A 26,853-nucleotide genomic window follows, 5' to 3' on the forward strand; every position below is an offset into this window, starting at 1 on the left:
ATTATTGAACCATAATTTGTGCAATTTGGTTATCCCATGCAATAACTACTCCAAATAAACCACTTGTAGAACCTCGTGGACTCAATTGGTGCAAAAATAATAGTAATTCGTAAATTAATTTTATTCTTAGATACAGGTATATAAAAAATCATTATTAATTACAATTTTAATTAAAAAAATTAGGGCATCCACAATGGGATGCCCTAAGCGACGCCCTATGTACCGCCACGTCAGCATTTTATCCTCCTCCTATTCCACCTGCAGTGGGGCGGACTATAGCCCACCCTAAGCGACGCCCTAAGCATTGGGGAGAAGGTTCCATATCGGACAACCCGTATGAGTTGGTGTTGAAGTCGGGATCGTACTCGGCGTTGGTGTCGAATGACCGGTATTCGTCGGGTTCTGTACCCGGCCATCGTGCACCACCGAACATCGGACTATTCGGATAATCTCCGGAATCCATTTTGCTTGAAATGTAGAAAATGTAGTGAATTTGAGAGTGAAGTGAGTGAAAAATGAAGTGAAAAATGAAGTGAAAATGAGAGGAATATATAGGTTTTGAAAATTTAATAAAAAAAAAAGGGAAACGCGTCGCATCGTCCGTGACCCATCGTCCGGGTCGTCCATAGTGGCGGACGATGCGACGGACGATGGGTATCCTCCGCGCATCATCCGCGGGCGATGTATCGGGTGCAGACAATGGGTTACCCATCGTCCGCGATGCTGGAGTGACAGACGATGCGATAGGCGATGCATCGTCCGTCCTATTGCGGATGCCCTTAATGAGTTATAGTAAATAATTATATTATGATCAACGTAGTAAAAATATATTGGGCCAGCGTATGAATGAAGCCCAAAACATTCTTTTGCTAAATTGGAATATGAGATGTGGGAATAGAATTTAATCCCCAATTCCCCAATTTCACGAAATTAGGGTTTTCGCCATTGGAGCATGGAGGCAAGTTCTCATTACGTAAGCCTTTCTTCTCGTCTCGCTTTAATTTGATTAGGCATTTCAATGCAACGCATATTTCCTCATCAAGTTCGTCCCGATCATGCATTCAGTATTAGCTATTTAGCTGTCACTTTCTTTTGCTGTTATTTTTATGTTTTTTTCTTTATCTTGCATATGATCAATCTGTTTAATGTAATCTATAGCTAAATTACCATCTCTGCAGTGATGAACAGCTGAATTGGAGTAAAATGCAGCAACTTGATCAAGTGAAGGAGAAGCCTGTTCCTCTGAATATGGGAGAAGTGGTAAATGTTCTGATATCTTAACTACCACCAGGGATTTTATTGTTTTTCTAATAAAATAGTTCAGTGTACTAAATGTGTGCGTTGAGGGTATGAAATATGTTACCTTGTAGCTGAGAAGCTTGTGTTTTTGAATCCAAATTGATGAGTGGACTTTGATGGATTTCTCCCTTTGTCAGAACTTTTCCCAAGCTGAGGATGTACGGTTGGAGACTACACGGGCTAGATGTATGTCATTGCATTAATTTCTTGTTATCTGAAATCACATTTCTAGTGTTTGAGTAATCATTGTTTAATCAAATCTGTCTTTTTGTTGCCAGTCTCGAATCTCCTTAAGCGGCATGCAGAATTAACAGAGCGACTTTCTAGGTATAAATCGCTCAACAGTTTTGCTTTTGCGGTGGAATATATTTAGCTTATATGTATGGATCTTATTGATATTAGCTTATTGCTGACTAGCTTTGCCCTTGATTGCTCACTGATTGTATATGAAAAGTGTCTATGCTTGAAAAGTTGTTTAATTTCTGTCATTATTGTTATTTGTAATGCTTATTGGTTACATCAGCATAGTTCTTGTATAGTTATTGGAGGTGCTCCTGACTCCTGAAAGCCTTGGAGCCTTAGAGGCCCTTGGGGGGATTTTAAAGAACAAAAAGACTCTTTGTTTAGTTCATCCGAGGAATTTGTCTTGTAAATTGGACATGAAATTAACAATATCAACCTTATCATTGTCAGTTTAATAAACACATAAAGGCTCAAGGCTTCAACAAGAGAAAACTACATTCTCTCATATAAGCAGTCTTGATAATTTACTCAGTAGGGAAATTAAGTGTTAGCTAATCTCAATGATTGGTGCTGGGCTAGCAAAAAAATCAAAGTTTATCATTGTTTGTTTACCAAATTATGAAGCTGCAATTTTTTTTCTCCCAAGTGTTGCTTACATAATTTTCAACTACATGTAGTGGATGGCTAGTATGATGTAACGGAGTGGTTCTAAAAGTGGTTAAATTTCTCAGGGATTCTGATAAATCTGTTTTTGAGCGTTTACAAAGAGAATTTGAAGCTGCACATGCTTCTCAAACTCAAGGTAGTCATTTATGGGCACACGCCCAACCTTTTACTTAGTAATATATGTCCTTTCAAATTAATATGCATATTTTCTATTTCTCTTATCCGTATTATATTCACCTATATTGATGTGACGCTTAATCTCTTGAAGAAATATGTTTGGATGGTGAGCAATGGAATGATGGGTTATTAGCTACAATAAGAGAGCGGGTATGTTGATCGTATAGTTCTTTACTGTTTTGTTATTGATGGATCGAGAAACTATGAAAAGATTCTTTAATTTGGAACCTGGTTAAACATCCATTCTAATACTTTTCCGTACTTGTATACTCCACACTGGGATTTTATCATTACTTCTACTCATTCATTTACTCTGTTAGTCAGTTGCATTGGTGGAGCATATTTTTTCGAGATATTGCGTACTATCTATATGCCATACTTATGGCACTTTATTGTTTCAGGTTCACATGGAGGCTGAAAGAAAGGCAATTCTACAGCAAGGGGATGCTGCTTCAGCGCCCAATTTACCTTTTCATGAAAAAATAACTTACAGAGTTGGAAATAAAGTAAGTCGTGATTCTAACTAATTTGTTCTGTTTAGATTCCTTATTTAAAGTGCATTCTGTAGAATTTTTCTTTCATTTCTCATGAAGTATTGCTTCAGTTTGATTTAAGCTGTGATTGGTTTCTGACACTAATGGTTTGAATGAGCAGATGATCTGTTGTTTAGATGGACCAAGGATTGGCGTTCAATATGCGACCTCATTTGCTGGTAACTGCTGAACATCATAAACACTGATTACAAAGTATATATTGTAGATGGTGTTTAAATTCTTCATCAATTTAGTGTTTAAATGTCAGATTCTGTTAGAAATCATGGTTACATGCGGTTGACGTGATATCTTCAATTCTTCATAATTCTTTGATTATATTTGTGCAGTTTTTCTGGTTTAGGAAGCTAGTTGTGTACTGAATATTGGAGCTTACAGCACGTTTCTTTAATTTGTGAACTTCTCAGGAGAACCTTGTGAGATGTTCCATTGTGTTCTTGAAAGCAAATCGTTTCTTGAGAAAATGACAGTTCTTGAGCACACAATACCATTTTTCTTGCCGATACGAGAAGCAGAAAATGATTATCTCTCTTCAAATGCAATGGTGAGGTTGGCTGCATTAGTATTTAGTAATACTTTATTATGCTTGGTTCAAATATTAATTTGTTACTATTTGGGAAGCAGAAGTTCATAGATTACGTTGGGGACTTGCTGCAGGCCTATGTTGATAGACGAGAGCAGGTACGAGTACGATATGCAATTTATATCATAGGATGAATAGATAGTCCTTGATCAAGGTCTAGAAAGGCCACGCTGAGATATGATATGATATGTTATTAGTAATATATCAACATGGAATGTTGATACAACTTGGGGAATCCTGGCATGATCTATTGATTTTAAAATTCCTTACTGATTATATCTCTATCTAGTGGCATTTGTTTGGTCAAAAAATATTTGTAGAAACTGGTATGAGCTAGTGTTTCCAAGTTTGTGTATGGAGCATGAGACTATAGTGTGTGAGGTAAGATAGATGCAACAGAATGACAAACTATGGTATGAGAGAAGTAGTAGTTTTTTACAATTTTCTTGGAGTTATATGGTTTTATAGAGCTTTGGAAACTTGATCATTATATGTGTTCGTGTAAGTGAATATACTAGACACTCAATTAAGACATCTGTTCTTCACTGCCTTATGTTTTACTCTTTTCCAGGTTCGCCTTATTAAAGAGTTGTATGGAAATCAAATAGGAGAACTTTATTGCAGTCTTCCATATCATATGATTGAATTTGTGCTCGCAGATTTCGATTGGTAAGTAATGATAGTTTTGAATGCAATCTAATCTTGAGTTGTATCTTGACTAGCATCTAGTGCTCCCTCTCTCTACTTTTCCATACAAATAGTGAAGATTCTCAGAGGAGTGCTTATCTTGTAGAAGCATGTTAATCGATCATCTTGGGTTGCATACCATTTTCTGACATTATATGGGTCGCTTGTTTATTTTGTTTCTCTCCAGTATGAATAAGCAACTATTAGTGTGTCATGGCCCTATAGTTACATTGATCTTTCTTTTTCCTTCTAACAGCAAAGTGATAGTCAGCACTAGATATGGGGAACTCGTCTCTACGCTTCCTTCAACCATCAATGTCCTTGCTTGGCCGATGCACCAACATAAGAAACTCCGGACTTCTGTAGCACCATTCAGCAGGAAGGAAAGCCATGGCAATCAACTAGTTCCCGCCCGACTAGCACATGCTGAGGATGCATTGCGTTCAATGAGTCTACCCGAAGGTTGGACCAATTTCTTGCTATTTATCCTCATATCTTAGCCGGATCTACAGATTATCACCCATGTAGTAGGAGATGTTGCTTAATGCTGCATTAGATGGTCTGGCTGTGGCTAATTCTCGATTACATGTCTGAAACATAGCCGATCTCCAAATCCTTGCAGTTAAGAACTAAATGATGCTTTTTCGTTTCTTCTCTCTCCCTCCAGCTTTCGCAGAGATCGTTCTGAGCATGCCGAAAGCTCTTGAAGAAGCATTTCCGGATCAAAGCGTGAATTCCCGTGTTTCCTCGCAGTAGAGGTGGATGGATGGCATCATGCATATATATTAGTAAAGGATGATACATTATTTACTATCCCTTCTCACCTTCCTACAGTTTTCGGGGAAGAAACAGTTGCTCGATCGGATCATATCAAGTTGAGGCCATTAGTTTCGACACAGTTTGATGAATACTTACCTTTTACCAGATGAGGGCAGAGTCTCTGTTTTCTGTTGTTAGGCATAGTTTTATCCAAAAATGTGAGGTCAGGCTAGACTGCAGGAGGATTTTGTGAATTTTCATTTGTGTGTAGTGTTGTGCTCCCTTTGTATATCAATAATTCAACATCATGATTTGCTCCCTTTTTAAATGCTGTTTAACAAAAGTATAGCTCGAAAAGGAATTGCTGATTTTCTCTAATGATCAGTAATAATAGTGCATGACAAATGTACAGAATTATAACACTGTATCTACAAATTGAACTAATAGTGGTATATGATAACATCAAGAGGAATGGAGATGAATTGTGTTATTATGCCTCGAATCTGTATAGAACATATTTCCTAATTGGGATGGGATCATGTTTCCGAATTAGGATAGGATCTCATGTGTGCTTATTTATATTGGAGTAGGACGCATAATTCGTTAATCTGAAATCGGTAGCAATGTAATCTGAAATCAGTAGTCATAATCCGAAAAACAATCTGAATGTAATCTGTTCCCCGTTTCCGCCCGCGGACATAGCCAAGGCAACATTGATGAACCATGTAAATTTTGTGTCTCTTTACATTTCTGTTTGAATGTGTAGCACCAAAATAGAACAACAACAACAACAACAAAATAATAATAATAATAATAATAACAATAATAATAACAATAATAATAATACTTCGAGAGACTAGAATTCCACCATGAAATAATTTTCTCAATAAATCTCAGAAATTAAATTCAATTTGATGGTAAGCTTATAATACTACTAATATGCCTTCATGATTGATAATTTTTAAGAATATCTACCAAGCCTTTATATGATTTTTTTTTATTTTTTTCTACAAATATTAACATGATTGATAAAAAAATTTTATTTAAGTTTATAGTAGTAATTGTTTTAAACTTTATTCATAGTTATTCATTATTTTATTAAAATAGTTGGCGTTTCTCTGTGAAATCAGTTAGTTTTTCAGCATTTCATAAACTCTTTTTCCCAAACAACGAATTTTGAAGGAAAGTGTGCGAAAATTTAAACAAACTATCACTCAAATTAGCAGCGATGGCCGGGAACGAATTCCGATTCTTCTTGTCGTGTGACATTAATCTACCGGTGACTTTCAAAATCGAGAGATTGGAGGGCAAATTATCTGCTCGAAAGCCGCCCGATTCAGGTATTCCAATTTCTCTTTCAGTTTTTTTTCAGCTGTTTGTAGTGAATTGCTGTTTTGTATTATGTTGTTGATGTGAATTTGAAGTGTTTGCAGGCTGCAGCTTCTAATTAATTTGTTTATAATGATTATTATTGGAGGTGGAAAGATGCTATAGCTTTAAACTGAGTTATTTAATGTTGGATTGGATTCTTCAGTGTATAGTGTAGGATTGATTAGGTTTTAGGGTATCTCTGACAGGAGTGGTTCCGGTTGCAATTTTTAGTTGAGATTGTGATTGTTGTTATATGGATTGGACTTGTGTAGCTGATGATTGTACCATAGAGGAGAAGAAACCCGAGTTGTACGTCGAAAGCTTGCTGTACATCGATGGTGCACCTTTTGGGCTCCCTATGAGAACAAGGTTTTGATCTTTGGTATCACTTTGGTGGCCTCTGTATTCTGGTTTTCCTTTTTTTGAAGGATTTACTGGTGATTTTGTGTTGTTTACAAGTGTAGGTTGGAATCAGGAGGTCCGTCGTATTGTTGGAATGAACTCATCACACTGAGTACTAAGTATCGTGATTTGACCGCAAATTCACAACTTGCTGTTACTGTAAGTATGGAATTCTCTAGAAGAAAAAGCATTATTGAAATTGAGTTACTAGAGGATGTGAATTGAGAACTTTTGTGTAGGTGTATGATGTTTCATGTGGGAAAGATGAGGAAGTGGTTGGCGGGGCAACCATTCACTTGTTCAACATGAAAAAACAGCTCAAGACGGGGAAACATAAACTTAGACTATGGGTGGGCAAAGAAGCAGATGGATCTATCAATACAAACACACCAGGGAAGGTATTAATGTGTATAGTTATTAGGTATTGTTCTGTGTCGTGTCGACTCGACTCGACTTATGGTTCGGTTGATTGGCAATTTCGGGTTGTGGTAGGTTCCTAAAGAGGAAAGAGGGGAACTAGAACGCCTTGAAAAGCTAGTGAATAAGTATGAGAGAGGGCAGATTCAAAGAGTTGATTGGCTTGACCGGCTCGCATTCAAAGCCATGGAGAGGATTAAAGAACGCGAGAGCTTGAAAAACGGGAGTTCTCATTTGTACGTTGTCATTGATTTCTGCAGCTTTGAGCACCGCATAGTGTTCCAGGTACTATCGATGTACCTAGATATTGTCTTTCCTCATCCTCGGTTGCTCTATTAGATATTGGAAACCAATAGTTGATTCTTGCAATTCTCAAGGACTTGATTTTTTGTTCATCGAGTACTATCAGTTTCTGTAACCATAGAATTCAATCTAATAGCAGTTTGATGTGTAGGAGTCTGGTGCAAATATTATAATACCGTCCACAAATGAAGTGGTTACAGTTTGGGACCCTGAAGTTGGAAAAATTAATCCATCTGAGCACAAGCAACTAAAGCTGGCTAGAAGCTTAAATCGCGGCATCATCGACAAAGATCTTAAACCTAGCATTACAGAAAGGAAGTAAGTTTTATCAGTACTAAACCTTTCCCTTCTCTTCTAAATGTTCTACTGCCTTTTACTCCCTCTGTCCCACTCTAAGTGGAGCATTTCTAATTCGGCACAAGATTTTATGTAGTGTTGTTTTGTGAGTAGAGTGGAGAGAATAAGGTAAGACAGGGGGGAAAAGTAGAGAGTGATGTTTCCATATTTAGAAATGTGTCATTTAGAGTGGGACATCCTAAAAAGGAAAATGTGTCACTTAGAGTAGGACGGAGGGAGTATTATTTATCCTCAGTGTCATGCCACTTCCTTTGATGACTATCTTGCTTACTACGTTTTGTGTGCAATCATTTCAAATCTCTAAGACGAACCACTGTGCTAATCAACACACTTGATTACGTCTAACGCCATATACATCCAGTTTGTTCTTTTCCTAACTGAATCCTTATCCTCATGCTACCTAACTTAAAGAAATTCATAAAGTGAAACTTTATGCATAATGTTATTATTTCATTATGATGTTAAACTATTTCACCTTGTAGCTACTGAGCTAGCCTTTGATTTCAACAGGTCTATCCAAAGGATATTAAGATATCCACCAACTCGGACCTTGAACGGAGAGGAGAAGCAGCTCCTCTGGAAATTTCGTTTTTCATTAATGGCTGAGAAAAGGGCCCTGACTAAATTCTTACGCTGTGTTGAATGGAGTGATATTCAGGTAAAGATTTCTTAAATCTCAATGCCCTAATCTAATTATATGGCCCTTACACAAAACTTTGAGTTTTTACCGCCCACTAAGTTACTACTCTTATATGCAGGAAGCAAAGCAGGCTTTAGAACTGATGGGCAAGTGGCAGATAATTGATGTATGTGATGCACTAGAGCTTCTATCTCCAGTTTTTGAGAGCGAAGAGGTTATCTTCCTATACTTTAGTAGTCCCATCCCTTTTTCTCTTCGATCAGTCTAATTTTTTCTTTTAAATCAACTCATTTATTTTATCAATTTGATTTTCTCCTACAGGTTCGTGCATATGCTGTGAGTGTTCTTGAAAGAGCTGATGATGAAGAGCTCCAGTGCTACCTTCTTCAGTTGGTTCAAGCACTTCGTTTCGAACGTTCAGACAAATCTCGCCTTAGTTATTTCCTTGTGGAACGCTGTAAGTTTGATGCAACAGAGGGATGCTATAATGATTTTCTTGTTCTATTACACTTGATCTAAATCCTTTACTCATTTGATTTCACAGCATTGTGCAATATTGACTTGGCTAGTTTTCTTCGATGGTATGTGGCTGTGGAACTCCGTGAGCCTACATATGCTAGACGTTTTTACAGCACCTATGAGCTGTTAGAAGAAAATATGTTGAAGGTGTGTGGCTTTTCTGTCCCATGCCCCTCTCTCTCTCTGTTTTATGCTGCATCATCTTTTAATACCTATTTATTTATAGCTATAGGGTTCAAGATGATAGTTAAAAAGGATGATCATTTCTTAATGGATTAGTTTATATATAGACATGTCAACCGTTCTGCCAAAATTGTAGGTGCTTGTTGGTTGAGCTGCTATGATATGCTTAGCACTATTTGTTAAATAATTTTCTGGATATGTGATGAAGGACCTCAACGGTCGTTGATGAATATATACACCAGCCTGTTTTGGCTGATTGGTGATACGTCGTTTCAGTTAGGACCAAGTGCCAATAGCGATGAAGATGGTTTCAAGCTTTGGCAGAGTTTGGTGCGTCAGACGGAATTGACTGCGCAATTGTGTTCAATAATGAAAGATGTGAGAAACGTGAGAGGTGGAACTCAAAAGAAGATTGAAAAGCTTAGGCAGCTCCTATCCGGGCTTCTTAGTGAGCTCACCTACTTTGATGAGGTAATTTTTTAATGGCAGTTTTTCTGTTATGTGCATTCAACCACACACAATTAGGCATAACTGTCGTAAGATTCATGGAAATTTTATCTTTTCAGCCTATACGGTCGCCTCTGGCACCAAGGGTCCTTATAACAGGGATTATACCATCTGAATCATCGATCTTCAAAAGTGCACTGCATCCTTTGCGGTTGGCTTTTCGAACAGCAAGTGGCGGAAGCTGCAAGGTCATATTTAAGAAGGGTGATGATCTTAGGCAAGACCAATTGGTAGGTGCCTCCATTCAATTTAAAACTGATTTATTTTAATTTTCCAACTCGGCATGCTTAAAACAGGTTATTCAAATGGTATCATTAATGGATCGACTATTAAAGCTGGAGAACCTCGACTTGCATTTGACTCCTTACAGAGTGCTAGCAACTGGGCAAGACGAAGGCATGCTGGAATTCATTCCTTCAAAATCTTTAGCTCAGGTTTTTTCCTATAAATTTCTGAGCTTATATACTTCATTGCATTGGATTGGATGTTGATATTAAGTGATGCAATCTCCTTATTTTTATTTGCAAATATGTTTGAAATATTGCACTTGCTTACAGATTCTGTCGGAGCATCGTAGTATCACAAGCTACCTGCAGAAATTCTACCCAGATGAAGACGGGCCTTTTGGAATAACTGCAACGTGTCTCGAGACATTCATAAAAAGTTGTGCTGGCTACTCAGTTATCACATATATTCTGGGCATCGGTGACAGGTTATTTCACAAATTTCTCAAACTTGTCTTATCTTAATTTACGATCTTCATTGAATCAGTTGATCTCATCATTGTAACCATTTCGATGATTTCTGAATGCATTTGAACTCAGCTCTTGTTTAAATAGAAAATTCTCTTGGTCTCCAGGCACCTCGATAATCTGTTATTGCAAGACGATGGCCGCCTTTTCCATGTGGATTTCGGTTTCATACTTGGCCGAGATCCAAAACCTTTCCCACCACCTATGAAACTCTGCAAGGAAATGGTGGAAGCTATGGGTGGAGCAGAGAGGTATGTTGCCCCTACCAATATCTGAGATAACTGTTGGATCAATCATCAAAAGCATTGCTTACATTCGATGCTTCCCCGTTTCTCCACTTGCAGTCAATACTACACCAGATTCAAATCCTACTGCTGTGAAGCTTACAACATTCTCCGAAAATCAAGCAACCTAATACTAAACTTGTTTCACTTGATGGCCGGTTCAAACATTCCAGACATTGCTTCCGATCCCGAGAAGGGCATTCTCAAGGTGACCAGATTCATTTATTTTGTGGTGAGACCATTCAACTATCATTGGGTTTTATTCCTGTTTCCATTGTTTGTGCAGCTTCAAGAAAAGTTCCGTCTGGACTTAGACGACGAGGAGTCCATCCACTTCTTCCAGGATCTCATCAACGAGAGCGTCAGCGCGCTGTTCCCACAAATGGTCGAGACCATTCACCGATGGGCTCAATATTGGCGCTGATCCAATGGTGGGAGACGTGTCAGGTGAGGCGAAGTTCATTTTCCCTCTGGATTAGGGATGCCAATCTTGTCTGAAACCGATTGGTTGGGCCAGATGGACTGAATGAGGATTATGGCCGGAAATGGTTCGGGGGCCATGCTTTGAGAGGTCCGGTCAGGCCTGCTCGGATCTTTCCGTTCGGTCTGCACTAGGCTGATATTGAGTTTCTTACACTCTTTCATTTTCTTTTTGCTACAGAAAAACAAACATTTTGATGTGCATATGCAGTGATGAGAGAGTTGGATTTAAATTTTGTATATTTGTATAAAACAATATTGGACTTCATTTTTAATTTCTTTAGGAATTTGACTGGTGAAATTGCAATAGGTACGAAAAATGTGATTAATAGGTACCAAAAGCGATATAAAATAAAGATCAGGTACCATTTATGTGCGAAAGTGAAAGATCAGGTACCGTTTTTGTAGTTCACTCTATTTATAAATGCTGAGGAATTAATCAAAGTGTGGAAAAATATATTTTATGAAACCAAGAGTATATATTTCGCATTTGAAAAGGAACAATAAGTCTATAATTGGGACAATAAATAAATGGATTTGGTGACAATTAAATTTGTCAAGAAAAAAGATTAAAGAATACAGATTGAACTACTTCTCAACTAGAAGGATTAATTTGGAATTAATGAAAAAAGGTAGGGGGCCTCTTCGAAATGTAGGAATCGCATACAACCCCACCGCAGAAGGGATGAGGTACAACATCTAAAGCGAAACGTCCAAAATCGCAACTCCGATTCCCCAAACATTCCGATAGCTAGAGAGAGAAACATCCGGCGGCCATGGTTTTAGAGAGAGAGATGGAGGAGGAGGACGAAGACGAGGAGGAGGCAATGCTGAAGAAAGCAGAGGAGAGCGAGAGCAATAGCAATAGTAACGAAGCGTCGTCGTGGAGCCGGAAGATGATGGTGGAGGAGACGGCGCGGAGGCTGAAGAGCGGAGATCTCAGGGCGAAAATCGAGGCGGCGAGAGATGTGAGGAAGCTGGTGAGGAAGTCGTCCAGCTCCAATTCCAAGTCCGCCGTGCGCGGCCGCTTCGCCTCTGCCGGCGCAATCGAGCCGCTCGTGTCGATGCTCCACAGCACGATGCCGCTCGCAGCTCGGGAGGCTGCGCTCCTCGCGCTCCTCAACCTCGCCGCTCGGAATCAGAGGTAGTCTCTCTCTCTCTCTCTCCCGCTCGCGCGCTTTTTTCATTGGTGAAATTGCTGAAACATGGTGAATGTTTTATCTGAAAAAATGACCTAATTTGAGATTTTGGATTTGTATATATGATGCCAATTCTTGCTCATTAGTTTCAACCACATATCTACTATTGTTTGGTTAAGAATTCCTGCTTTTTCGCTTCTGATTTTGAAGTGAAGTGGAGTGTTGTGCTTTGATTTCAGCTTCATTAGTTCATATCCAGATTCTTGAGAAAATAGAGGTATTGCTCAAATTTGGTAGCTTATGGTGATATATGATGTTGTAACGGTGAATTGCTTTGAGGACCTGAAATACAAGTGTCTAGACTCTTGAGGTTTCAGCGCGATCTCGGACATTAACTGCTCGAATCTATTGTAGTTTTATTGATTCCTTTTGTGCAAATGGAGGTGTTGTGACTGTGGTTCGCCTTTGCAAAGGTTGTCACTTGTAAATTGTGGCGAAATAGGATGTAGGGAAGATTATACTCTTTTGAGGACTTGAAATACAAGTGTCTTTTGGTTTCAGCATGATTTGTTCTTGTACAGATTCATAAACATTATTGTAGTATTGATGATATGGTGGTATTGTGCGGCTGTGGTTGCTTTTGTAAAGTTTTCATTTGTGGAAGATGGTGAAATTGGATGTAGAAAAGATTATATGCCATAAGGACTTGTGTATAAAAGTTTCTCTGGTGGTGTTTCGTGATGTTAGTTAAGATGTTACGCTATGTTAACTGGACGCAGGGATCATCTCCTTGTTTGTTCGGTTTGTTTAAACTTATTTGTATAATTGTATTAAGTTAGGGAGTTATATCTTGATGTTGGGCCAGCAAATAAATTGGAATATTTGGCAAAAAAAGGTTGACATCATAGTTTTGTTGAGAGATGAGATTAACTCATTCATTTTACTTGAGTTAGTGTTTACTATTAGCTTCTCATTACAAGCTTTCTTGATTCTGTTGCCACAGTTGCTTTGGTTCAGTTCTATGTATGTGTTGATGAGTGTTTGCTTTGGTTACCTGCGACTGACCATTAACGCACTTATTTATCAGAAACAAGATCAAGATCGTTGCTGCTGGTGCTGTTCCACCTCTTGTGGAGCTTCTCAAAAACCTAACTGGCAATCTGCGAGAATTAGCAGCTGCTGCAATTCTATCATTGTCGTCAATTCCATCCAACAAGCCAACCATAGCAGCATCCGGTGCTGCACCTCTGCTCGTGCAGATCCTCTGTTCAGGAAGTGTCCAAGGGAAGGTGGACGCCATCACGGCCCTCTACTACCTCTCGACGTGTGAGGAGGAGCCAAAGCTTGCCCTCGATGCTAAAGCCGTGCCTCCACTAATAGACCTCCTAAAAGAATGCAAGAAATACTCCAAGTTTGCTGAGAAAACCACGTTCCTGCTCGAGATCTTCTCTGCTTCTGAGGAAGGACGAGCTGCAATCACGTGTGTCGAGGGTGGGATCCTAGCTCTGGTGGAGACCATCGAAGATGGATCTCTGGTCAGCATGTCCCACGCAGTTGGAGCTCTGCTATCCCTATGCCAGAGCTGTCGCGATAAATACAGAGAGCTCATTCTAAAAGAAGGCGCCATACCCGGCCTTCTTCGCCTCACAGCTGAGGGCACTCCAACAGCACAGGATCGAGCTCGGACTCTCTTGGACATGCTCAGAGACTCCCCTCCTGAGGAGAGGCTCACCTCGTCCGAGCTGGAGAGGATCGTCTACAACTTCGCTGCAAACGTCGATGGGAAAGATAAGGCGGTCGAGACTGCCAAGAAGCTTCTGCAGGGCATAGTTCAGAAGAGCATGGACCTCAGCCTCAACCGGTCCAAGCTTAGAACCTCGCCTTGCACCTCCACGAAGGCCTAACGAGGCGCGAGTGAAGGTACCACGTATATAACGACCCGACCCGACCCGACCTTTTAACCCGGAAATGCACTTGTGTTGTTACCACGGCTAGCCATGTTTGTTGTGTGAGTTTTTTACTTGTAAATTTTGAGTTAGTTTTTAGTTTAGGGAAACATTGTAGATTTGGTATGGTTTTTCTACCCTTTATCACTATTACAATGTATTAAGCATCAACAGTTAAATTATACAAACAATAATGAATGATTATTGCTACATATACGATAAAAAAATGGATGTTTTTCAATCTATATTTCAAATCAAACATTTTTTGTCAAGTAAGAATAAAATTATTGCCAAACATTAAATTTTATTCCACTGTACTAAAAAGACATTTATGCCACTGTTGGCTGTCGGTGTCGGTGCATCTGAGGGTGCGCACGATAGCAATCGCCACCAGTCACGATCTCTCACGCTCTCAAAACAATGCATAATTTAATTCGAGGGAGAGCCGGCGGATCTAGATTGCGCCAGAGTGCGCGTTACGCCGTTGACAAAGTAGGGAGATGCCTCACGTTTGTAGGCCTCGTTTGGGTGAATTAGATCTTCTTATTCCATCAAAATTAAGGGTAATAATGGATAAAACACATCATGTAATAACTAACAACTTTCCTAATTTTCATATATGGAGCGTATAATGTTTAGTGAATGGATATTAATTGAAATAGCATAAACTAAATATGGAAATTTGCCTACATAATTGAGGTTGTATAATTATGCCATTGTATTAGATTTTTTACCCTAAAATGCAATCGGTGAAGTAAATTTAGTGTCTTCCTTAAATTTTATGATTGGTTTTTGAATTATTTTTCCTCTCATATTTAACTCCACTAATAAATGTTCTTTTTCATTTTATTCATTTGTTAGATGTAAATTGTAGATTGATTATTGACCATTAAATAAAGAAAATACTCCTTACGTCCTACTTTAGGAGTCCCGGTTGAGTTTGACACGAGTTTTAAGAAATATATAATAAAGTTGGTGAAAAAAGATAGTGGAATATGGGTCCTACTTTTATATATTAGTTTTATAATACAACGTGAGTGGAAAAAAGTGAGTGGAATGTAGGGCCTATTACCAACTTATGGAATATTCTAACCGAGACTCTTAAAATGGGACACCCAAAAGTAGAAAACCGGAACTCCTAAAATGGGACGGTGGGAGTAATTAATTAGACCACATAAGATTGCGATATTTAGGAGTGAAACAAAATTTTACGTACCCCTCCGTCCCGCTTAAGATAACACGTTTTCCTTTTTAGTTTGTCCCAACTAAGATGACAATTTCCTATTTTGGTAACATTCTCTCTCCAATTAATACATCCAACAACTTTTTTCTCACTCCTATTAAATTATTCTTCTTTCTTTCTCTCTCTATTTTGATACTTACACCCATCTTTTCTCTCTCCAATTAAACACTTTAATCAATAACTTCTAAAATTCCGTGCTGCCTAAGGAATGTGTCATCTTAGCCGGGACGGAGGGAGTATTTATTCAGACCAAATGAGAAATGCCAAACAAGGTATACAAAAATACGAAGCCATCACCGCGGCGCATTTTAGCACACGCCTTATTTTATAGAGTTTCCCCATCATCATTTTCACCTTTCAAGATTCTGCAGTAGCTCCAGTCCACACTTCATCTCTCTCTCATCAATCGGAGCATGAAGCGAAGAATGCCGGTGAGCTGATCTACTCTCCTCTCGCTGCATGAGGCGATAGCCATCCGCATTGATATTCACAACTTTGCATCGATTGCCCTACTCCAAGCAGCAGATCTGTGTCGCCCGCAGGTTTTGTCTCATCTCTGTCCCCATTTTAGCTCAATCCGAAGCTCCTCCTTTCAATTCCGTAGCTGGATTTCATAAATCGTTTCGTTTTTCGGCCGATTGTTACAGTTTGCGATAGGGAGAAATGATGAATCAGCCGGCGTTTATGCTGTCTAGAAACGGTAGTTTCAGAGCTGAAAACCTAGGCGCGAATGCGATAGCCATGATTAAAAATCTGTGTTTCACTCTATTTGTTGTCGGTGTTCTCGTTTTCACTATAATCGCCGCGACCTACCAGCCTGAGGATCCCCTGTTTCACCCTTCCTCGAAGATGACGACATTCCTCACATCGAACTCGAACGCCACTTTCAAATCTGACATCGCCGTTGTTAAGACGGGAGAGGACTTCGTCGCGTCGAATCAGACGGCGTTTGAGACGTTTATCAACATAACTGATGTTGATAATGCGGTCCAGGCCACCGCCACGCCTGAGGAGGCCGAGGCGGTCTCCGAGACCGGTGAATGCAGGGCCGATGAGCCGGTTAATTGTCGCGATCCTGATGTTTTCCATCTCTTGATGAGGTTTACCATTGAGAGGTTTCAAGACATTCACTTCTATCGATTTGGAAAGCCGGTGGCTGGGAACAATGGTAGTTCTTGCCACATGGCGTGGCGGTTTAGGCCCAAGGAAGGGAAGGCGGCTGCATTTTACAAGGATTATCGGAGTTTTGCGCTTGTTAGGGCTGAGAATTGCACGCTTACTGTGGCTGGTATTGGGGATTATCACTCAGGTGGGAATGCTAGGAAGAAGAGAGGGAGAGGGAGAGGGAGAGGGAAGGGGAAGAATAAGGAGAAAGATAATGAGGTGTTTGAGAAGGTTGCAGCTAAGGTAGATGAGAATCCGGTTGCCTTGCCGGATGTTGGGGAGACTGTTGATGATTCTCTTCCTACGGTTGAGTCGGAGGGTTCGTTTGGGCAAAGTAAGTACTTGATATACTCGGGTGGAGGGGATAGGTGCAAGAGCATGAATCAGTATCTTTGGAGTTTCATGTGTATGTTGGGTGAGGCACAGTACTTGAACCGGACGCTGGTTCTGGATCTGAGCATATGTTTGTCAAAGATGTACACTTCGTCTGGTCAGGACGAGGAAGGGAAAGATTTCAGATTTTACTTTGACTTTGAGCACTTGATGGATTCGGCCCCAGTGTTGGACCAGACACAGTTTTGGTCAGATTGGGGCAAATGGCAAAAGAAGGATGGGTTGAGTCTCCATCTCGTGGAGGATTTCAGGGTTCCGCCTACGAAGTTAGCCAATGTCAAGGACACCGTGATCATGAGGAAGTTCGGGGCTGTGGAGCCTGATAACTATTGGTACCGGGTTTGTGAAGGCGAAGCAGAATCTGTCATTCAACGCCCGTGGCATATGATTTGGAAGTCCAGAAGGTTGCTGGACATCGCCTCTGCTATTTCAGCCAGACTGAACTGGGATTTCGATGCTGTTCATGTCGAGAGAGGGGAGAAGGCAGCCAACAAGGAACAGTGGCCGAATCTTGAAAGAGACACTTCTCCAGAAGCGCTTTTGTCAGCTTTAAATTACAAGATTGAAGATGGAAGGAACCTTTATGTTGCGACAAATGAGAAGGATACGTCCTTCTTTGATCCTTTGAAGGACAAATACTCCACACACTTCCTCGACGAGTACAGCGACCTGTGGAATACTGAGAGTGATTGGTATGCTGAGATGACGAAGCTCAACAATGGAAATCCAGTGGAGTTTGATGGTTACATGAGGATATCTGTCGACACTGAAGTGTTCTTGAGGGGGAAGAAGCAGATTGAGACATTTAACGATCTCACCAAGGACTGCAAGGACGGGATCAATACATGCACGACGTCTGCTAGTTAAAATTGCACACAGAAAAGGTCCAATCTTTATTCATCCTTGTTTTTGGAACAATGGCATGTGTACTATTACCTCTCTTTGTGTTTCTTGCTAGGTTTCCTTTTTAAGTTCGTTGTTGTTTCATTAATGGTAGGTTAACGTTATAAGATCTCGGGATTACTGGTATTTCGAAGGGACACAGATAGATTTGTTTCATTTGTTGGTGTTCTTCATAGTACTAAACTTGTTGCACATGTGCAATGTGCTATCCATTTTGAGGTATATGCGCCAAGAACCTGTGTTTTGGACATGGATATTTATGATGTTTTCTTCATTTGGCAATGTTTTTGGGATCACTTCTCCATTATACTGGTTTTTGTGTGATCTTTGAGTTTGCTGGTGAGCTTCCATAAATTGTAGACTAGCTGAGAGAATGGAAAACATTCATAAACTGCAGAAAAAAGGTAATGTGTCGTTACGATGGCTTCTTGATTTGAAATGTGTTTGGCTTCGGGTTCAATCTCGTGCCTAGGCTAGGCCCATAAAATTGATATATGGGTCATTTTGCGCGTGACCTTTTGGTCACGATACCCGTCCATTCTACCAACTAGGCCCGGCTCGGATATATGTCCAAAGATCGTGAGTTTGTTATAAGTTGTGCTTTTGAGAAATTGTTAGAATTTAGGCAAAGTTTTCATTTTTATTTACCTCGAGAGAGGTCCTTTGTTTGGTGATCGTGAGGGGGGCAACAAGGCTAAATTAAAGATTAGAAGTAATGAGAGAAATAAAATTAAGCATACCAAATTTTGTGTCTGGAAATGGTGTAGTCAACATGTTAATCGACAATTTGATTTTGTACAAAAATATGACAAGATATACGTAACTAATTTAATGGTGTGACATGCCAAAATTTCATTTAGAAATTACACAAACATTATGTAATCCGTTGCACTTAACAAATCCTCTAATAAATCAATGATAACAAAACAGAAACAAAAAATTGTGGCTAAAAATCAGGATATACTGAATATGAATTTTAGAATAAATTGTGAAAAGGAAAGGAAATAGAGAGAGAGGAAGAACAGATCATCATCAATATACACCCAAAAAGAGAAGAAAAATCGTTGTTTCCTCTCAATAGATACATCACAATTCGTTATAAGATTGAGCAACCATTTGATTTGAAACAAATTCAAAGGTAATTCTGCTTCTATTCTGCAATTCATTTGAGTTTGAGAAATTTCTGTAAAGATTGAGCAACCTTTGTCTTGATTCCTAACAAATTTCTTGTGTTGAATAGGTTTCTTCTATGGCAGAAGAATCAAGACAAATGCGAAGGAAGGAGAAACCGACGATGGCTATGCCGAATCAGAGCATAAACGCCATGAAAGCCATGGCCCGAGCATCATCGGTTCCGACAACGCCCGCCCTGGAGAAGGCGAAAAGCCTCAGAAGCAACTGTCTCTGCTCGCCAACGACACACGCGGGCTCCTTCCGGTGCCGGAATCATCGGAATGCGAACCTCCCTCGCAGCAGCATTTCCATTGGCACCAAGCTCTCGGAGCTCGGTGGCAGCATGCCCGTTGGCCCAAAACTCCCGGAGCTAGGGGCCCAGGGCTCCTAATCATCCAAGCTCATTAATAGAATCTTGTTTAGCTTGTGCAGTGTATTCCTTTTAACTTGTAGAGACCATGTGCATATTGTTTTCGTGCTCGTTGCTCGCACGTTTAAACGTGCAACGAGCAATGAGCATCACCTCCGTCTAGGTTTACCGACCCTTTTATAATCGAAAATGATGAATTTATCAGATGTTTAACGGCTCAAAAGTTCTTGAAAGCTTCCCATAATATATACAAACACGGATAAACGTCGCGCTGACCCGTCGCTACAAAGAGGACGCAGAATACTGGCAGCTTACGTATATGCATCGGACTACTACACGATCTTCGTGATTCTAACGGATACTTCTCGTCTCCTATGCTGTACACACGTCGTAGATTCTACCTCACATGGGGCACGAGGAGGCGTCCTCGGCTTCCTGTGGCATCATGTAGTTCCGACAGAGAGGGCACGTCTTGTTCCAGTAGTTGAGCCACTTCTCGAGACAGGGCTTGTGGAAGACGTGGCCGCAGGAGAGCTGGTTGATCTCTGCCTTGGGCTCGAATTCGGTCAAGCAGATGGAGCACTCTTGCTTGGGGCATGGGCAGATGAAGACCGACTCGTACTGCATTGAGGGCGAGCGGCTCCTGAACTCCTCCACGTAAGACTCCGAGGGGCGCCTGCAGCACTCACCAGAGTTTGAGGGCTCCACCGAGAAGTCCTCCCACGAGGATATGTGAATGCCGATGACATGTAGGATGGAGCGGAAGATCTCCTTGAAGATGGAGATCGAGATGGCCGTGTTAGCCAGGATTACGCAGAGCACTCCAGCGTCTGCAGGAGTCGGGTAAGATGAAATCGCCATTTTTATCCTCAACCTACGCAGAATCCCATCTTTTCTACATTAGCGATAAAAGCATACACAACGAAAAACTACAAACCACGAGCAATGCAAGAAAGTTAGTGACGATAAGATAGATTTACACGAACCCCCTACCTCAACCCTGTCATTCTACCTAGCTACGTCGATCAATAAACATCAAGAATACATCCTTTAGCCTGAATCTACGCAAAATCCCAAGTTTTCTACATTAGCCAGAAAGCAAACACGACGAAAGACTACAAGCCTGTCATTCTACCTAGCTAGGTCCATCAAGAACACATCCAATGGTTTCAAACAACTAGACAAGGTCAGTTCTTGAAAAGCAATGAGCAATCTAGATCATACGGCAATAGCTAGAGGTATATAAGGATTCGGAGCATTTCCAAAAATCTTTTCTTCACAAGATAATGGTTCTAATAAATCACTGCAAACAAACAAAAGCAGCCAAATCAACAATATGTACGAATGTAGACTCAATTGTCACTTAGTAATGGTTCCTATCCACCCCATGGTGGTTTAAACCCGGGGCCTATTGGATGGAAGAGAAGCGTCATACCAACTAAACCGTGCTCCATCGTATACAGTCCCGAGGTTAGTAGGTACAAACAAGAGAGAAAAGAAAACCCCAGTTCTACATTATCACAGGTTACAAATTATAGGTAAACAAGACATCTGGAATCCAAAACCCTTTCTTTTATCCTCTTCTCCCCATTACCCCACCTCTCTCTCTCTCTCTCTCTGTGTGTGTTTGTGTGTGTGAAATTGAAGCCACAAGACACAATCAAACCAAACATCATTCTAAAAACTTTTGTGATCAGAGCCAAGAAAAGCTAAAAAGGTAAGAGTCTTTGCCCATGAATTTCAGGAGAGAGAGAGAGAGATTCAGCTAATAAGTTGGACAGGAAAATCAAGAATGAATTTTTCTCCCCACAGATGCAAACTGTAACTAAATTAGCAATCTCATGAATCAGATAATCTGAATCAACATCATATAACAGAAAAAAAATCACAAGAACATCACCAAATAAATACTAATCAACTAAGCATCATCAACTGCAACAGCAAGAAACAACAAAAATACCACCTAAAAATAAGGAAAAAGGCCAACGAAAAATCAAGAAACCATAGATATACCTACAGGTGGAGAGATTGAGCTCAAAAAGTTGCGTTCTTTTATCCTAAAAATTGTGCAAGGAAAAAAATGAGCTGGGGTTTGCAAATGGTAGATAAAGATTGTCCTAATTTATACTGCTGTTAAAACAGCTGCTGACCCCACCTTCAATTATCACATTCCCTCACTCCTCCCATGTTACTTTGTCACTACTTTATATATGTCTTGTTTTCTCTCACTAGTTGTATTCAGAGAGAGGAAAGCTCTGAACTTTTTTAATTCATAATAATATTGAGAGTGTTTCAACCCACCGTTTGCATTTGGAGAATCTTATCTTACTTCTTCTTTAAGTATTTCTACTTGAAACATATGTGTGTGGATTATAATTTATATTGGTGGATTTATAGATTATTTTTCGAAAATAAAAAATATTTAGTGTCTTTCTAGAATCAAACTTATACTTTACACACACTCATTTTGATATGGAAAGATAATATCAACCATTTGTATTAAAATATATACACATTGTTGTGAAAGTGTTCGTTGTTGTATTATGTTTAAGATTAACTAATAAAAGAAAATTTGAACATTTTCAACTATTGAGTCTATTTGAGGTGCCAAGTTCGAGCCCTCTTGACATTAGTTGTAATTTCATCCTCTCTTAGGAGTTTATTTGTAATTTCCTCCATACATGAGTTTTTTTTTTTTTTTTTTTTTTTAAAAAATCTATTTGATAATATAATGTTGTTGTTTTTATCAAGGTCCTAGTAACATAACATATTATGAAACTTGTTTTTCTTGTAGAGTTTGAGTATTCTTTTAAATGAATTATTGTTGGACACCAAATGCTTTAGTAGGTTTAAGAGTGACTTATTTTATAGCCTATCACATTTAAATATTCATGTACTATTTCTCAAAGTATTTTCAATTCATTGTATGTATATAATTTATGTATATATATGGATCTCATGTGATTTTGTAGATTGTTTGTGTCCATAGTCAAATGACTCAAATCTATTATTATTTGTCAAGAATCAACCCATACAATGTACCAAATCCACAAACTATGAAAAGAATATCAACGTTTTCCTAAACAATCCATGATCATTTTTAAATAATAATTATTAAATTTGACATCTCGTGGAATAGTGTATTTGGTCGGGGTAGTAATCTTACATTAATTGCACATAGTTATAAATTTAATAACATAGGTAGTGTACTAGTGTTAGTATTATAAATATTATGGTTATGGAAGGTATAAAATATTTTAGTACTCTAAAATTTTTAATACTAGCTGCTTTCGTTATGGCCATGTGAAATTTAATTCCATGTGTGATGGCTAGAAACATGCTATAAATATTTGGTGTGGCCACATGCACTAAGTTTTGTACTTCAATATATTTGAGTTTAGAATTTAATAAAAGTTTAGTTCTAAATTAAATGTGTCCAAATGCTAATTGGAATTTTTGGGAAATATAGTATAATTTTGTAACTAATCATGCATGGGATGTAAATCATGAATGCATTAACCAATTAAATATTACTATCAAGGTAAGAAGAAAAATATTTTTTTCCCACGACTATAAATAGGGATTCCTCATATCATTCAAATCATCTTTGACAAAAAAAAAAAAAAAAAAAAAAAAAAAAAAAAAAAAAAAAAAAAAAAAAAAAAAAAAAAAAAAAGCAAGCAATAGCTAAGAAGAAAACCATAGAAAGAAATTGACTCACAACACGCAATCGTTTAGAGAAAAACATATTTTATTGTATTTTAGTGTTGTAAGATGAGAGATTTGCCTAACAATGATCAACAACACAATCTTAGGTAAGATTTGCAAACCAATTTAAAAATTTATTTTAAACAAAGTTGATGTCTCGATAAACTGCATGTTGGTATGTAACGTATGGTCAAAAAGAGTTGATCAAAATGTCAAAAGCAAGACTCAACATTTTTAAAGTCAAGCTCTATCAGCATAATATTTTTTATATTTTTCTAAGATATATTAACATTAAAATTAGTAATTAATTTATATTCGAATGTGTGTTGGCGATTTTTTTTTTTTTCATGTAATTTACAGCTACTTATATTTTTTTGTAATTTTCGAAATTTAAAATCCTTTATAGTTGGAAATTGTGGTCATTTTAAAAAGGAAATATAATAGTACTAGTATATTTGGGGTAATTACACCTTATATACAAAATGTTTCAATTGAGTACAAAATGTTTTAAGTTAATAAATATCATACAAAAAGTTTGATTAGTGTTTCATATTAGTACATTCCGTCTAGAAATCACTAACATCATTATTTTTTCTTATTTTTCATCCTTTTTAACTCTAAAATTAGCTACAAATATTAGTTGAAAGTTAAATGTGAATTCATTGCTTGATAAAATGCCCATATGGCAATGCATAAGGTATTATTTAAAGAAATAATATCATGTTTTTAGGCATAATTTTGGATAAAAACAAGAAAAAGTAATAGTGCTAGTGATTTTAGACAGAATGGTGTACTAATTCGTAACACTAATTAAACTTTTTGTATAATATTTATTAACTTAAAATATTTTGTACTCAATTGAAATATTGATGAAATATTTTATATGTAAAGTGTAATTACATAGTAAATGTGATTGCAATTATTTAAAGGTTTGAATAATAAAGCCCAATAATGAAAGAAAGATATAGGCCCAATCCCACAAAATGCATAGTTTCAATTCAACAAAATAAGCAAATTTCTAAAACCCTAACATAAGCCCTAATTCGATTTTGGGGGAAGTTTGAGCGAAAATCTCAGAAGGGGAAGTGATGGCAGAAGCAACGCAATCGGTCGATGTTAAGAATATCGGTAGGAAACGGAAATCTGGGAAAAAGAAGGGGATAATGGCGAAGAAAAGGCAAAGAATGCATCAAGGTGGTGAAAAGAAGGTCAAAATTAATCCGAAAACGAGGAAATTGTATCAGAAAAGGGCTAGGGACTACAATTCCGATGATACAGAAGAAGATGAAGAGCCCCAGCAAGCTCCCAGTGCAGTTGCAGTTGACGAATCCAAGCAAATTGGTGATGGATTTGACGACGGCGGTGATGAAGAGGATGAAGGGTTTGGGGGAGAGGAGGAGGGAGAAGTTTCGGAAGACGAAAGCGGTAAAATTCAGCCAGGGATTGTGAGGTTTTCCGAGGGGATTAAGGCGTTTAAGTCGGCGTTTAAGAAGATTGTTAAGAAGAGTGGTGGAGATGAGGATGTGTTGGTGAGCTGATTTATTCAGAAAGAAGTGATTTTTTTTAAATGTTGTTTGCGTTTGAGTGGGAATTTTAAGTTATTTGTGTTTGATGTGGTTGCAGGGCCCTGTGTTGTCTGCTAATAAGAAGCTGATAGCTGAGAAGCTTGCTGAAGAGGATTTGGAAAAGAAAGTGAAGGGGGAGGCGAAGAAGGAGAGACACATAGTAATGGATTTTTCGATCTTTGTGATTTTTGTATTCTTGATTTATATCTTCCATGTATGTGTTTGTGTGTGTTTGATTCAATGTTTGGCTATTTTTTTATGATCTTTGTGCTTTCATGTGTGTGTTTTGGTTGATTGTTTGGCTCTTTTTTTATGAAAAGATAAGCGAGAAGGGGCACGTGAAGCCTGCAGACTATTTGGATGCTCATGAGAAACTTCTGTTGGGAGTGGCAACTAAAGGAGGTATTAACATTGTTTTCTGTTGGTTGTGATAGCGTTCTTATGTTATATGTTGCTCTCATTTCGGAACTGACTTTGGTTCTTATCATGTGCCCGTTGTAATCCTCGGTGGTCAGTGGTGAAGTTGTTCAATGCTGTAAGTTTTTTTTTTGTGTTTTATGTAATTTTGTTTCCCTGTTTCAAGTGTAAATGAGTGTGCGGGTTTCTGAAGCTACTGTTTTTATATACAGGTAAACAAGGCCCAGAATGCTCAGAAAGGTCTAAATCCTTTAAGAACTAAGGACGAGAAAGGTAGGACGAAACAACTAAGTACCCACTTTTTATGCAGCATGTCTGGTTCTGATCATTGCTTTCTCGGTTTGCTAAAATCTAGTGTCTTTTAATGTGTGAAATTACTCAAGTTTGAATGTGTTATTTTGAAATTTTGTATAATCTGCTAGACTTGACTCCTGTTCAGATCAATGTCATACACCCGTAGTATTGGATATTCTTTAGTGGACATGGAATATAAGGATAATGAATTGAGAGTAAGTAATTGTAATGAAGAAGTATCCGTGGATTAGCATCTTTCTTTGGTGTCATTCACAAATGATATTTTTAGGACCTTTGGTGTTTTAACATCTTTCTTTCTATCTAGTGAAGATGGATTATTTTTTTTTAATATTTGGAAGTAAGGAAGTTGAGCCTGTAGTATTAAATTGCTACCTATCAAATATCGATCTCCTTACACTACTATTATGAAATATGCCAGTAATAAAACAACGAAGGAAGGAAGCCTTCTTCTCAGAGTTGGGCAGGACATCGACCCAAGCAGCAGCGACAGTTATCAAGGTCCATTACAAGATATTCATTTATTATTTAATAAACAAAATGTGTGCGATGACTTGCGGAACTTCTGTCATCCAGCTAAACTTATCTATTAATTTGTCAACTTGCAGGTTGGCTCCTCAAGTGGCCCTGGGGCCGTTGAAGCTCCTGCATGGGCCCCTCTGCGTGACAATTATATGCTGACAAACCCCAAGTTGAAAGATTGGGATAAGATGCAGGTAATGTTAGTGTACACACTACACACCGTTTACTTAATGAGATTTGATTTTGATGCATGACTGGCTATAGTTGTTTTAACAAATCTTAGAAGTGTTTATTGTTCATTAAAAGCTCAGGCAATTCGGGTTTCCTCCTCACCCTCTTTTTTGCTTCTAGGATGCCAATGCTGCAGATGACTTTGGCCGGACATCAGATGCTGATTCTTCATCAGATGACAGTGATGCATAAAGTTAGATTATTAATCTACGGTGAACTGCTCAAGTTGGAAGAAGCTGTGCGGTGCTCCACTGTCTTGACTTGTTAGACGATCTACTTTGAACACTTCCCCGAGTAAAGAAATTGATGATCCCGAGCTGGTTTAGGGGGAAGAAAATTGGCAGGACACTTCCATGTTCTATGTTGTAGGTCACTCCATGTTACATAAAATTATTGATTCTGTTTTGTTGAGTTTATGGCATCTCCAGAAATATAGTTTTGATATTGTAACAAGCAATGTTTCTGGGTATTCCTAATTAATACTCCATGAAGGATACAGAGATTTATTTAACATTATCTTGACTTGCATGAGGAAATCAAAATAGGGGGAAAATGTTAATGGTATTATTGAACGTTGTGTGTATATA

At 38.6% G+C, this 26,853-nt stretch overlaps 6 protein-coding genes across 16 annotated transcripts; 5 read left to right on the forward strand and 1 right to left on the reverse strand.

Moving 5' to 3' along the window:
• The first annotated feature begins 855 nt into the window (after window positions 1-855).
• Window positions 856-5,293, forward strand: LOC125192841. 4 transcript variants are annotated; one of them, XM_048090502.1, is made up of 14 exons: window positions 856-973; window positions 1,179-1,260; window positions 1,437-1,485; window positions 1,578-1,626; window positions 2,274-2,344; window positions 2,477-2,535; window positions 2,787-2,891; window positions 3,040-3,097; window positions 3,344-3,480; window positions 3,561-3,617; window positions 4,091-4,188; window positions 4,463-4,668; window positions 4,874-4,964; window positions 5,041-5,293. In XM_048090502.1, exons 2-13 carry the CDS (start codon window positions 1,204-1,206, stop codon window positions 4,960-4,962), a joined length of 1,035 nt encoding a protein of 344 aa, XP_047946459.1. In that variant the 5' UTR covers window positions 856-973; window positions 1,179-1,203; the 3' UTR covers window positions 4,963-4,964; window positions 5,041-5,293. The 4 variants fall into 4 exon arrangements, with proteins under 4 accessions (XP_047946459.1, XP_047946457.1, XP_047946460.1 ...); XM_048090500.1 differs by having other exon boundaries at window positions 4,874-5,293; XM_048090501.1 differs by having other exon boundaries at window positions 926-958; window positions 4,874-5,293.
• An 819-nt stretch (window positions 5,294-6,112) lies between these two features.
• LOC125193991 (phosphatidylinositol 3-kinase, root isoform-like) lies at window positions 6,113-11,561 on the forward strand. Of its 6 annotated transcripts, none has more exons than XR_007171670.1 (17): window positions 6,113-6,305; window positions 6,609-6,705; window positions 6,801-6,897; window positions 6,978-7,136; window positions 7,231-7,440; window positions 7,610-7,776; window positions 8,326-8,473; window positions 8,574-8,669; window positions 8,777-8,912; window positions 9,000-9,121; window positions 9,434-9,628; window positions 9,724-9,894; window positions 9,961-10,098; window positions 10,222-10,376; window positions 10,524-10,667; window positions 10,761-11,271; window positions 11,362-11,561. XR_007171670.1 is itself a non-coding variant. In XM_048091976.1 (17 exons), exons 1-16 carry the CDS (start codon window positions 6,194-6,196, stop codon window positions 11,122-11,124), a joined length of 2,511 nt encoding a protein of 836 aa, XP_047947933.1. In that variant the 5' UTR covers window positions 6,113-6,193; the 3' UTR covers window positions 11,125-11,147; window positions 11,218-11,561. The 6 variants fall into 6 exon arrangements, 5 of the variants coding, with proteins under 5 accessions (XP_047947933.1, XP_047947934.1, XP_047947935.1 ...); XM_048091976.1 differs by having other exon boundaries at window positions 10,761-11,147; window positions 11,218-11,561; XM_048091977.1 differs by having other exon boundaries at window positions 10,761-11,147.
• Window positions 11,562-11,823: 262 nt separating this feature from the next.
• Window positions 11,824-14,477, forward strand: LOC125193993 (U-box domain-containing protein 4). The gene is made up of 2 exons (XM_048091981.1): window positions 11,824-12,324; window positions 13,407-14,477. Exons 1-2 carry the CDS (start codon window positions 11,957-11,959, stop codon window positions 14,221-14,223), a joined length of 1,185 nt encoding a protein of 394 aa, XP_047947938.1. The 5' UTR covers window positions 11,824-11,956; the 3' UTR covers window positions 14,224-14,477.
• Window positions 14,478-15,852: 1,375 nt separating this feature from the next.
• LOC125195973 lies at window positions 15,853-19,717 on the forward strand. Of its 3 annotated transcripts, none has more exons than XM_048094288.1 (3): window positions 15,853-16,050; window positions 16,156-17,949; window positions 19,209-19,717. In XM_048094288.1, exon 2 carries the CDS (start codon window positions 16,172-16,174, stop codon window positions 17,930-17,932), a length of 1,761 nt encoding a protein of 586 aa, XP_047950245.1. In that variant the 5' UTR covers window positions 15,853-16,050; window positions 16,156-16,171; the 3' UTR covers window positions 17,933-17,949; window positions 19,209-19,717. The 3 variants fall into 3 exon arrangements, with proteins under 3 accessions (XP_047950245.1, XP_047950244.1, XP_047950243.1); XM_048094287.1 differs by lacking the exon at window positions 19,209-19,717 and adding an exon at window positions 18,063-18,250; XM_048094286.1 differs by lacking the exon at window positions 19,209-19,717 and having other exon boundaries at window positions 16,156-18,250.
• An 18-nt stretch (window positions 19,718-19,735) lies between these two features.
• On the reverse strand, window positions 19,736-20,372 carry LOC125195975 (probable E3 ubiquitin-protein ligase XERICO). Its single transcript, XM_048094289.1, has one exon. It carries the CDS (start codon window positions 20,370-20,372, stop codon window positions 19,914-19,916), a length of 459 nt encoding a protein of 152 aa, XP_047950246.1. The 3' UTR covers window positions 19,736-19,913.
• A 3,852-nt stretch (window positions 20,373-24,224) lies between these two features.
• On the forward strand, window positions 24,225-26,782 carry LOC125192248 (RRP15-like protein). The gene is made up of 8 exons (XM_048089771.1): window positions 24,225-24,748; window positions 24,843-24,944; window positions 25,105-25,186; window positions 25,300-25,319; window positions 25,414-25,474; window positions 25,935-26,014; window positions 26,122-26,229; window positions 26,387-26,782. The coding sequence occupies exons 1-8, from the start codon at window positions 24,308-24,310 to the stop codon at window positions 26,456-26,458; spliced, it is 966 nt and encodes a 321-aa protein (XP_047945728.1). The 5' UTR covers window positions 24,225-24,307; the 3' UTR covers window positions 26,459-26,782.
• The last annotated feature ends 71 nt before the right edge of the window (window positions 26,783-26,853 follow it).

The sequence above is a fragment of the Salvia hispanica genome, chromosome 6, assembly GCF_023119035.1.
Source record: "Salvia hispanica cultivar TCC Black 2014 chromosome 6, UniMelb_Shisp_WGS_1.0, whole genome shotgun sequence".
NCBI classification, from domain to species: domain Eukaryota; kingdom Viridiplantae; phylum Streptophyta; class Magnoliopsida; order Lamiales; family Lamiaceae; genus Salvia; species Salvia hispanica.

Excerpts from the sequence above, each read along its gene's own strand:
- LOC125193993 (XM_048091981.1), top strand. The coding sequence starts at position 11,957 with ATGGTTTTAGAGAGAGAGATGGAGGAGGAGGACGAAGACGAGGAGGAG. Across the intron at positions 12,325-13,406 it reads CTCGCCGCTCGGAATCAGAG|AAACAAGATCAAGATCGTTG; the intron begins GTAGTCTCTCTC and ends CTTATTTATCAG.
- LOC125192841 (XM_048090500.1), top strand. The coding sequence starts at position 1,204 with ATGCAGCAACTTGATCAAGTGAAGGAGAAGCCTGTTCCTCTGAATATG. Across the intron at positions 2,345-2,476 it reads ACATGCTTCTCAAACTCAAG|AAATATGTTTGGATGGTGAG; the intron begins GTAGTCATTTAT and ends AATCTCTTGAAG. Across the intron at positions 2,536-2,786 it reads TAGCTACAATAAGAGAGCGG|GTTCACATGGAGGCTGAAAG; the intron begins GTATGTTGATCG and ends TTATTGTTTCAG.
- LOC125193991 (XM_048091975.1), top strand. The coding sequence starts at position 6,194 with ATGGCCGGGAACGAATTCCGATTCTTCTTGTCGTGTGACATTAATCTA. Across the intron at positions 6,706-6,800 it reads GGGCTCCCTATGAGAACAAG|GTTGGAATCAGGAGGTCCGT; the intron begins GTTTTGATCTTT and ends TTACAAGTGTAG. Across the intron at positions 9,629-9,723 it reads AGCTCACCTACTTTGATGAG|CCTATACGGTCGCCTCTGGC; the intron begins GTAATTTTTTAA and ends TTATCTTTTCAG.
- LOC125195975 (XM_048094289.1), bottom strand. The coding sequence starts at position 20,372 with ATGGCGATTTCATCTTACCCGACTCCTGCAGACGCTGGAGTGCTCTGC.
- LOC125192248 (XM_048089771.1), top strand. The coding sequence starts at position 24,308 with ATGGCAGAAGCAACGCAATCGGTCGATGTTAAGAATATCGGTAGGAAA. Across the intron at positions 24,749-24,842 it reads GTGGAGATGAGGATGTGTTG|GGCCCTGTGTTGTCTGCTAA; the intron begins GTGAGCTGATTT and ends ATGTGGTTGCAG. Across the intron at positions 25,187-25,299 it reads GGGAGTGGCAACTAAAGGAG|TGGTGAAGTTGTTCAATGCT; the intron begins GTATTAACATTG and ends CTCGGTGGTCAG.
- LOC125195973 (XM_048094288.1), top strand. The coding sequence starts at position 16,172 with ATGATGAATCAGCCGGCGTTTATGCTGTCTAGAAACGGTAGTTTCAGA.